The 11338-nt window shown below is 41.0% G+C and overlaps 1 protein-coding gene across 1 annotated transcript in view; it reads right to left on the minus strand.

The window, feature by feature from the left end:
* The window catches only part of FLT3 (fms-related tyrosine kinase 3), a 41542-nt gene that overhangs the window by 22105 nt on the left and 8099 nt on the right, over window positions 1-11338 (minus strand). The window contains exons 2-5 of the mRNA XM_010005652.1: window positions 5984-6108; window positions 4133-4335; window positions 3228-3343; window positions 770-887 (exon numbers count right to left, since the gene is read on the minus strand). Coding sequence (XP_010003954.1) covers window positions 770-887; window positions 3228-3343; window positions 4133-4335; window positions 5984-6108 — 562 coding nt within the window. The remainder of the gene's footprint in view (window positions 1-769; window positions 888-3227; window positions 3344-4132; window positions 4336-5983; window positions 6109-11338) is intronic.

Genomic DNA, 11338 nt, shown 5'->3' on the forward strand with positions numbered 1-11338 from the left:
TACATAGCTGAATAAAAAGGAACTATAAAAGATAAAGATAAGAAAATAAAAATATCACAGCTTAAGCAGAAATATGAACTGAAATGATCTGAATAGGCTCAAACTGGCTTATAAGCAGGTAATGCTGTAAGTATAATCTGGACAAGACTGAAATCACAGAGGTTGAGCTTTCATGCCACATCTCTGAATTCCTGGTGGTGGGAGCTGATGCAAATCCAGAGGCTGCTGTAAGATGCAGATCCTAAACTGCAGCACCACAGAGAAAGGCGTTATTTCTGCTGTTAATAGGATCAATGTTAATAGAATGGGGGGAAATAATTTAGCTTGTAAAATTATTATGCCTTGTAACATCTTCCCAGCTCTAATCCATTCACATTAAAAAAGAAAAAAAGAAAAAAAGTAAAAAAGTGAAGAATTGGAGGGAAATGAGATACCTTTGACTTGCTCTGATGACACCAGAATACTATAATCTGGAATAACTTTTCCCAAGCCAAGTGCTGAAAGTTTCCAAAAGAGCAGAACAGCCAAAATTTCTAAGCAAAATGTGCTGCAGAACTCCAGACACGGATTGTGCAGACACAGGTTTTCAACCAGCACGTGGCTGCAACCTGGCAGAGCTCATCTCCAAAAATTCTGACTCAAAAGCTCTTCTTCAGTTATCTCCCCAGCTTGCTAGGGACATCAGCAGTACAAAACCTCCCCCTTCTCCTTCAGAAGGTGGTAGACCTTCATTCTAGAGATTTGACATGCATCTAAATATACACCATACCTCTTTTCAGGTGTTTTGCAAAATATCCATTCCACATAGGGCTGGGGGTAGCTCTTAGATACGCACTCGACAGCATCTGATTTTTCCCTTTTCCTGAAATAGGGTTTGCCTGGTTTCGCTGTTAAAAATCATGCAAATATTTAGGAATGCTGAAATCACTTTGAAACAGTGCTTTGCTCATTTCACAGTGCATAAAGTTACAGAGTTGTAGTTTGTTTCAGGAGGTTTCAACACTGAGGAAACAGAAAATGATTCTGCCCCAGGGATATTGCGGGTTGGTCTCATGAGGTTTTCAGCCTTGATTGCTAAACACACAGCTTCCCCACCTCCTCCTGTACCAAAAGCCTGCTTCTCTATACACCAGAGACTGATACTGAAAGGTGCTAATTTGCTGTGGTTGCTGTTCATTTCAGTGGGCAGGAGCACAGACACCTTCTGAAATCACACCCCAAGTCTGTGGCCTCTGGTAGAGTATCTGTTGAGACTACAATGTCTCTACACAGGATGGGATCCTTGCATACAACTCAGTCAGATCAGATACACAATGGAAAAACAAGGGGTGAGAATGTCTTCTGATAACCAGCAGACTTCTCTGTACCATATCTGTGTAACCCAGGGGCAAAAGGTTTCTAAACAACTCTCAGTCCCCTGAACTGGTGAGGTGCAGACTTTGAGAAAGCACAAGAATGTAACGCATTAAAACTGCTAGAGCTTTGATTGAAAATTAAAAGCCCTGAGGCTGGTTTTTGGTCACCTTCAATGAAATTACAGATTCCACACAGAAGAGCTACATTTTATTTAGTCACACTTCCATTGCCTGCATGGTGACATGTGAAGGTGAAACTAATACTTCTGTGTTTTTTAATTTCTTTCTTAATTTATCCCTTATAAGCTGGGCCTAGAAGTGTTTTGTTTTGTTTTTTTTTCACCTATAGAGATTCAAATCTCAGCTGAAGGGTTCACATCTAGCCTGGGGGATTTTATGAGAGCTGTAAGTATGATATTAGATTCACAGGAGCGAAGAGAATGCAATCTGAGCAACTGATATGTAAAAGATCTTTATCGACACTGTTTCAAACTACTCTTGCTTGCACATAAAATAGCATCTTTTACCTCTAACACCTAATTGATATAGTGGAAAAGGTAACTTTTCATTAAAATTTTAATACCCCAGCCCCTCAATGAAGCTCCTAAAATTATAATTAAGACATGAAATAGGCCTTCAAATAGAAGAAGGAGAGACAAGGTGACATTTCTAACAACTGAGAGAGAAAAAAATAAAACAGAAGAAATGTTTTAAAAACAAATAAAGAAGGAAAGTGTTGATTAGACAGTTTATTTAAAAAATGCAAGTAATGATCCATGCTATTAAACCTGTCTCTTGAAGGGTTTGGTGCTAACTTTACAAATCTTAGCTGTTTGGAATGATGTTTTGCTTTCTTTTATTTGAAATTTCTTTCCCATATCTTAATTTTATCTTTAAATTTAGCCCTTTCAAGATAAAATATTGCAGTATTTCTTTTCTCTTAAAATGATTGAGTCAATATGGGTCCTTTTTTTAAAAAACAAAACAAAACAAAACACAACGTTTTTCAATCCTTTTTAACCTTATCTTTTTTAAAAAAAAAGGTTATTGGATACCCTTACTAAGAAACAGAACTTGAACTTTGTTGCAGCAGTTGTCTTTGCATCAGAGATTTCTCTTCTGTGGTCCTTGAGAAAATTCAATCAAATCTGCTCCCACTGTGAGCCTTTCAAAAAGTCACACCTTGCATGTGCTCTGTCACGAGCATTTAACACCAGCTAAAATCTCAGCTTCTTGGGCACTCTTGTGCCAAGAGCAGCTGCAGTACTGATGAGTTTTATCCCAAGACCTAAGAAACAAGTAGAGGCTGGCACTGATAAGAGAACCTTGCCTTCCTCTTCCCCCACTGGCACCTCTTGCTGCCCACAGAACTGAAAGAGAAAAGCTGTGTGAGAAGTGCAGAGAACCAGTGCCAGGCACAGGTAGACAAGTGGCAGAATGGGACAAGGTTTTGGAGAGCCAGAAACAAAAATGTAAAAGGGATATCCTGATCTGCTCCAGATAACAGCCCAGCTGGTAACACTGGATAGAAACAGGCTAAGAGGCAAGCCAACAAATCTCATCCATGAGCTCTGAAAGCACACAAAAGCCACCCTTGATTTGTCCCTCTTGGCACAAAGGGGAATCACTCATAGGAGAGAAGAGGGCTGCTGTACACTTATATCTCTGTTTGTTAATTTCCATGATTTATTAACAGTGAAATCTGACTCTCGCCCAGTCTGTGGTTTTGACTTCAGTCTCCAAAGGCAGCCTCAAGTTGTAAGGATATTTAGGAAGGTGCAGCATGCAAGAGCTTCACTGCTTTGACTGAACCTGAGGGTCTCTCCTTGAATCTATTGATGGAGTGTCCCCTTTCATCTGAGATATACTTACTTCGGATGAGAACAGGCACAACTACTGTGTAATTGCTGGTTTTACTCATGACTGAGAGGGTGTATTTTCCAGCTTGTTCTTCTTTTACTTGGGAAAAAGCCAAAGACGTAACATACCTATGAAAAGGAAAATAAAGCTGCATTTGTTATCTAGGAAGTGATATGCAGCAGACACAACAAAATGTTAGCTCTTTAGCTCTTGCAAAAACACTTCAGAGATTCCATTACTCATTACTTTAATAGCACCCTACAACCTGAACTTTTTTTCATCATGTATCTTCCTACACAAGTAGCACATGAGAACTTGCAACGACAGGTTGCAAGCACATACTGAACACCAAAGCATTGGGAAGGCTGCACTCCCTGAGTTACAACAGCTGTGGAGGCCCACAGAGAAACGTTTTTACCTACAGTTCTATCCCATGTGCTTTGCAGGGTGAGGCAATACTCCAGCCTCAGGTTCCAGCCCAGGTTTGGCTCTAAGAATGAAGGTGCTTTTGCTGGTGTTCTTCCTCATCTGCAGCATGACTCTAACAAATCACATATTTTTCCACATCTCAGTTTCTTTGACTATAAAATCATGATATTTGCCTCGCATGAGCACTGCAAAGCTCAAATCGATCAATGTTAGAAAGTCCCTGGGGATCTCCTTGCTTGATGCTATATAAATTAAAAGAAGAAGCTGATTTCAAACTGTTCTTGGCTTTAAGACTCACATCTGTACATGTGTCTAAATGGCAACCAGCAGTGTGCTGCCAGGCAACAACAGTTAAGAAAGATTAGAAGATTAAAAAAGATAATTCATGATATTAAATTAAATGCAAACACAGTCACAGAAAATATTCTATTTGCATCCTAAAAAAATAATCCTAAACTTTCTTTGATCCAGTACATCACTTGACTTACAGATACTTTGAGTCCAATGAAGGTTTACAAGCTTTTCTCTCTTTAAAGAACCAAAAGCATGAAATGATCTCTGAAATGTTCATTATCACTCTTAATTCAATATCTTCAAACACATTGACTTCTACATTTTTAGATGGTTCATAGATGTTCTCTGTTCCTTGAGAATTCAAGTAACACCCAAGATCTTCTAAAACGTTAGAAATCTGCAATGCAAGAGGACAGATTGTTGTGTATTCATTACCAATCAGTTTTACTTGCTTTTTAAAAGGATATTCTTTTGGAAAGCTTTCCTAAATTAATAATGTCTCATAATGCCCAAATCTGAACAGAAATTATACTGAAATAATACCTTCATTATATCTTCATTTTTTATTTGTTTTGTTTTGTTTTCATTTCTACTGTCAAACATAGTCATGAATATGTTGAATTCAACTGCATGAGGAAACACTATTGGACTCCTGTTGAATGAGTTAATTCTATGCTCTAGACAGACATCACAGAACAATTTTAGCCAGAAGCAGGATAGTCTCCCTTAGTGATATAGGCTATTCTTTAGCCCCATTTTTGGTTTTCTTTCACATATAACCATAGGAAGACAGAGAACTATAATACAACCTTTCTGTTTGTGACCTCAAGTCAAAGGCAGGGCCACTGCGTGTCATTGCATCCTCTGGCTAGGCTGCTCCAAAGCTCCTTGGGGGTTTTACTAGGTAGAGAATGTTTGGGCTGGATATGTTCACACCTTTCATTTCTCCACCATTGCATAGAGCTAAAGAGGAATTGCACACAGAAAGAGAATGTTCCACAGTCATTCTGAAAGCCACCAGTGGTTTAATGAGTCTCTAAGCTTAGATGTAGCAATAGGTGGCAAGTGACCAGCTCCATCTGAAGAGCAGCCCTAAATATCTACCTTTTTTTGGTGTGTGAAATTTGTTCTGTGTAAGTTTATGAAAGGACAGAGTTCATTGCATCTTCTGCTCCACACTGTGCTTGGCCAGCTGGTTCTTCACATTCGTTGCTCCTTGTTAATCTCTTTGCTTGATCTGAGAAGTATCTAGAGATAACAGCCATATTCTGCTTTGTCTGATACAAGGACTGCACAGCTCTGACTGATATACCTTCTTTTGTTATCTGGGTTATGGATTTATTTGTCCAGGAATGAAAAAGATTTCAAAAGACTCTCTTGAAAAAAGAATCCACAGGAAATAACTCAATTGAAGGTCTCAACTTCTTTATAATTTAGTTGCACCATATCTGCCATTTCAAGACTTTGAGTCTGAAGAGAGAGAAAAATTTCTTGTTTGATTCTCTAACCAGCTTTGGCATTTCAGTCAAAGTTTAGACCAGGCAAGAATTTATGGACTTTGGTGGTGAGAACAGATGGTGCTGCAGCTTCCCTAACAGTCCCAGCAGCTGTGGCACACACACACACCATGATAGGGGTTTGGCTCTGGCTGTGCCTGGCCATGAGTTCACATCACAGCCTTGTCAGTGCCTTTAGAGACACATAGCTTTTTACATTGATACAGTTCCAGCAATATTTAGGCATGGTGTTGTGAGACAGCATCAAAGCAGCAATAAAAAAGAATAATATTTAAAAAAAACAAACAACAAAAAGAAAGTAAACCAGTTTTAGAGGAAAAAAGTGCTTATTTGTAGTTTCAAAGTATGGATCCTGATATATATTCTCCTCTAACCTTTGGTAGTCGTATTTGACCTAACAGTGATTATTTTGACTGTGACATCCCCACAGCTGAAAGAGTGTTGTAAGCTTTTGGGAAGGTATTTCTGGAATGGAGAGGAATAAGTAACTTGTACTCTACATAAGCAACTTGTTCTCTGTTAGATTACCTTAGGAGATACCAATGCCTCTGGTGTTCCTGAGCCTTTTTCCTTCTTGCTGATAAACAAACACGTAATCTCAGATGTATTTGGATTGACTGCAGAAGTGAAAGCAACTGCTGTCATAACAAGAACTGTAAAAAAAGAAATAGAAAACAAATTTAGTCATTCCTATCTCTCTGGTAAGGGATAACAATTTTATTAAAAACTAAATACAATAAAATTGTAAAAAAAAAATACATCTTTTTTTTAAAAATGCAAAAAGAATATGCAGATATATCATGTGCATTTGCAAACTCTACATTTGTATATTGGAAGTGACTGAAAGGAATACTCAGAGAAACTTTCAAAAGTGCAGATACATCACACATTATAAGTATGTCCCATAATACTGAAGAAAATGTATCAAGACAAAAGCCTCTCTGTGTTATGGAGGCTCCTTTAGAAACCACGTTGCAAAACACAGGCTCCCTCTTGTAGCTCATTTCTGCAGCAGTGTCTCTGAAAGGGCACTGCAGCACCAAACCCTGCAGTCAGCATTTGCCCATTGTGAGTCAGAAGATGATCATGCACCATTCTTCCCATTGGCACTAAGATGCCCAGGTCAGAAACACCCCCCAAGCACCCCTCAGTCCTTCTCAGAGCAACAGCAAAATGAAGTGCTCCAACTTGCCTATAGAGTCCACACTCAGCTCACCCAAGAATGCAAGCTCTAGTCTTCCCTTTCCATTCTCTCCACAACAGGCTGTATTTATCTGGTGTACTGGAGACTCTTCTGAGCCCTTCTGATGTGGATTTTGACATCCCAGCAGCTCACTACAAGAGCCAGGTTAGATGCTACTTTCTCTTGAGCTGCTGTTCACAGCCTTGTGCTCTTCCCCTTTGGGAAGCAAACAAGGGAGCAAGTCCCACTCTTTTGAGGAAAGCAGAAAGTGAAGGGCAAGGAAGAATGAGTCCATGGCTTTCTCCTGCCCTCTCCCACCTCCATACCTCCCTGGCTCTGTCATGCCCCAGGAGCCCACGCAGCCAGGGCAGCTCACTTGCCAGCTCCTAGCCCTGGCAGCAGGAGCAGATGTCATTGTCCTTATGCATAAGGAGCAGTTTGGGAAAGTTTGTTCCACTTCAAAGGCACCATCTCTCTAGAATATTTCATGCGAACCTTTCTGCATGGATTGCAGCTTGAAAAGTCACTTTTTATCCTTAAAGGAGCTATATTGTAACCATGCCCCCACTGTTGCACACACAAAAAAAGAAAACAGAAGTAAGACTGCACAACTGGCTGTGTGAAATGTATCTCATTTTCACTGAGTCTCTGAGGCCACCTTTCAACAGTACTGTTGCAGAGGCTCACAAAATAAGTGAGGCAAGCACTCAAAATGAGATTTATTTCAACAAAAAAATTTTAACACTCCGACAAACATTAGTAAACTACAAGTTCAGATACCAGGTGGGACTAACACTACACAGCTGACTGAAGAATTCCTAAGCTTTCATGATCAATCCTTAGATTGCACATATGGTGATGTGCAAGGTGAGTGCTCTCAACCTGGAGGAGTTACCTCAGGCAGTGTTCCAATCTGAGGGGAGAGTCCCTGACTCCAGACCCACTGCTCCGAGGAGGACTGACTCCATTTTCCCTCCAGCAGGATTCCATTTATATCCAGGTTAAATCTGACCTGCAGTCAGCTCTTATTGGCTGAGGTCCCCCTCTTCCAGTGACCCTGTACCTGGCAACAACCACCATAAGGGTGCAAAAAACAAGGAAAGCATGCAAAAAGTAAGGGCACAAAAGAACCAGGTTTCAATAGTCTTTGTCATGGTAGGTGCACCTGCCACAAGTACAAATAAGCACTGAATCATAAAATAACAACTCTCTCCTGGCAACCTAGAAAATGTTTGCCTTTGGGTCTTGGGTGGTGGGATTTTTGTTGTTGTTGTTTTGTGTTGTGTTTTTTTTCTCCTCAGTTCCTGAGATGATTGGACATAAAGTGAAGAGTTGAAAGAGGAAAAAAAGGTAAATGTATCAGGAAGCACTTGAAGGATGAAAGTAATGAGACTGTTGCTGCAGGTGATGGAAAGAGCAAAACTGAAAGGAAGAAATGAATAAAAGTTGCTGCCATCTCCTCTTTGATGTTGGTACCTCTAGAGCTGCCTGAGCTCTAAGCTGGCAACATCTCAACAACCCCTTCTCAGCCCTCTTGGCAAATGTGGATTGAGTCCTTCCCCTTCAGGCACCCAATACACACCTCATTTCGAGTGCCACCTCTCCACAGCATACACAGACATTGGTCTGGTTTTGCAGATCAGAGGTAGATCCTGTTTGTCTGTGGTCCATAAGAACAGTGAACAACTTCTTTGTGGAGACAGGTATCTCCCTCTATTTGCTATGAAGACAATGTTGGCACTTCCTGAGAGAATGTGTGCCAGAGGGTATGGCAAGTATGCATTAGGTATCTACACCAAGCACTCTGAATTCCTCCCCATTGATGCAACCCAAGTTTCCAGCATCCCCACTAGCGTTTCACAAAGTCCTTCTCTGCTCAGCTTTCTCCACTTGTGTTTGTTGGCCACTTTACCCTTCACCCTTTTCAAACCAGAGACTGACAGGCTGACAGCCAGGGGCTTAGCTGATGGAAACCCAGCTATGTCTACTGATTTTGAAGACACACCAGCTGAAGCCACCAGAAAATATGACCTCAAAAGTTCAACACATTTGGCCTGTTGAGCATTCCCTTGCTTCAGCCTTCAGATGGGAATATAGTTTAGATTCTGATTGCACAAGCTGAGCCAATTTATCTCTGGCTTTACTCCACTTCACTGGCATTGCCTTGTTAGCAGCATGCCTAACACCACAGTCAGAAAGGGAAAGATGTACTTAAACATCACCAGGGAAAAGATTTGCAGCAAAGAGTTAGGCAGAAGCAGACGGATGTAGCAACCAGACTGTGAGCTAGACATGCAAACAAGGTGTCTGATGAACCAGCACTGCAGCTGTAAAGGACAGTATGTGGGAGTGTTTGCAGGAAGAGGGAGTAGTGAGCACCTGGACACGCTCATGTATAGGAAAAATTTGAGCTCATTGTTGTGTCAACTGCTACAGCTTTCACTGTTGTCCTGTGCCTTTATTCCTGTGAAATCCAGGAAGGCATTTAGGATAAGCAGGGATATTTTGAACTTTAGATGATTCCAGCTGCTTCACAGTGAGAAAAAAAATGAGTGATGTGCTAGTCAGAAATACGTACACGAGATGAGACAAGGTGGTCTAAACTTTTGCAGGTCTTTGAGAAATATAATACATCGACAAAACAGAAAATGAGAGAATTAATGAACCTTTCAGCAGAAGAAGAATCCAGAAAAGAAATATTGGGAAAATGGCAATGCTCTGAGCCACTGTCTTCATCTTTCAGCTGCTGGCTGTCCTGTTCAGAGGTTGCTGTTATGGCTTACATGTCAATTATCCTCCTGAAAGCTCAAAGTCAGAACTGCAGAGACTGAAAGCACTGGGTAAGGGATACTAAATATGTATCACACATAATAATATTGTGTATTGCTGTGCTGTAGTGAAGCTGGAATGGAAATAAATTGCTTCCTCTGAACAATGTTTGTTTATGCCTGCTTTCCAGTTTCATTATCTTGTTACAGGTTATAAAAAACCAAATGCAGTAGAGAAATCTTGTTCTCACTGAAGTCGGACAAACCTCTAGTTGCCAGATACTGAGTCAGGATTTCGTCAAGATGTGTAGGTACATACATGGGAAAATGCCTGTACAAGTAAAAAGCAGGCTGAGATATGATTGTGCTGAAAAGAAAGGCCTGAATTTACTGGAGAGGTATCACACCAAGAAGCTATGTTTAAGCTAGTTCAGCTGTCAGATGGTAGACTTACTGGAACTGCTTATGAAATTTTATTTTCCAGTGGGGGATGACTAAAGTAGCTTTTTGAAAACTGGGAAAACCACCGCAAAATATGTTGGAAGTCTGAGTTTATCAGAAAGACACTAACTGAGAAACCTGAGCGCTATGAAGGATGGAGAGAAAACCTTTCTCTTTACACCAAGAAATTTTGTGTTTTGGGTTCAGCTCAGGGTGCTTAGTATTTTAAAGAGCAGTCAGACCTGTCCTAGACATAGAACAGTCTTCCACTCTGCTTTGCAGCTCAGGAGAATTACAAAGAGTAAAACGTTTTGTGTCTGACTTGGCTTCTCACTCTTTTCTCTGGGTGACACCCTCCAAACCAACTTTCTAAATTTTTTTACATTGTGAGATAAAGTAGAAAGACCCTTTTTTTTCCAGGAAAGCTACAACTCTCCCACAGTCATGTGCTTCCAGAAACATAAGTTTTTTAAAAAATGACAAAGAATCTGTAAAAGTGATGACATAAATGAGCCTAATACTCATGCCTTAACCCTGAAAATCCTACATATTTGCATATTGCTGCCTTTCTCTCAAATCACCCCTAAGGTGGTGGATCCCGAAGAGGGAATTTTACAAAAATCCGAGGGAGGCAGGATATGTTGCAAGAGCTGATCTGGAATAAATTCCTACTTTTTACCTCAATTCTCTTTCATCAAACTTAACTTTTCTCCTTCCACATCTTTTAGAACACCTGCCTTCCTTGGTGTCTTCACGTTGTGTTAAATAACTCCCAGCTTCCAAAAAAAATGCAACCTGTAAGCTCCTTCTCACATGATGATGGGGCCACAGATACTGCTCCACATAGCAGAATAATAACTGTGTCAGGTAACAAGGTTTAACAAAAGCAGAGGGGTTAACAAGGTGTCTCTACTGCAGCTCATGCTAATGGTGACTAGTTGTTGTAACGCTGGATGGGGTACATCTAGGTCAGGATCAGTCATTTATCTGGTCTTACCAGTTAATTACATCAAAGATCACGTGAACTGATTTAATTATTTACAGTCATGTTCAAGCACGATTGAGGTTTGAGACGAGAAAAAAAGCACCTATAGAATAGCACCTATAGAATATGGTATCTCTTCTGGAGGATTTAGTGGAAGGAACAGGGAACCTCCAGACTTGAGCCACCAAGCAGGAAAGCAGTGACACAGGTGAGTAGGGGAGGCCCTGTGGAAGGGCTCAGCTGGGCTCTGGGTGCTCAGTCAAAACCTAATAATGAGAAACAGCACCGACACTGCTCTGTGTCCCGGCACGCTGCTCTCATGCTTGTCATCGCCAGCAACACCCGGCAGTCGCTGGGAATCATTTTTCCAGCTGGATCCGCTCCCCTGCCGCTGTTACCACCTGGAGCTGCTCAGGCTGGGGCATTACACGCCGTTTCTTCCCGGCGCTCCTGTGCCTGAGCGGGCAGTGCCCGCGCAGAGGGGCGGGAGCCTCCAACGCCGACGC

This window comes from Chaetura pelagica, unplaced genomic scaffold (genome assembly GCF_000747805.2).
Source record: "Chaetura pelagica isolate M959 unplaced genomic scaffold, ChaPel_1.0 scaffold269, whole genome shotgun sequence".
In the NCBI taxonomy this organism is placed as follows: Eukaryota; Metazoa; Chordata; class Aves; order Apodiformes; family Apodidae; genus Chaetura; species Chaetura pelagica.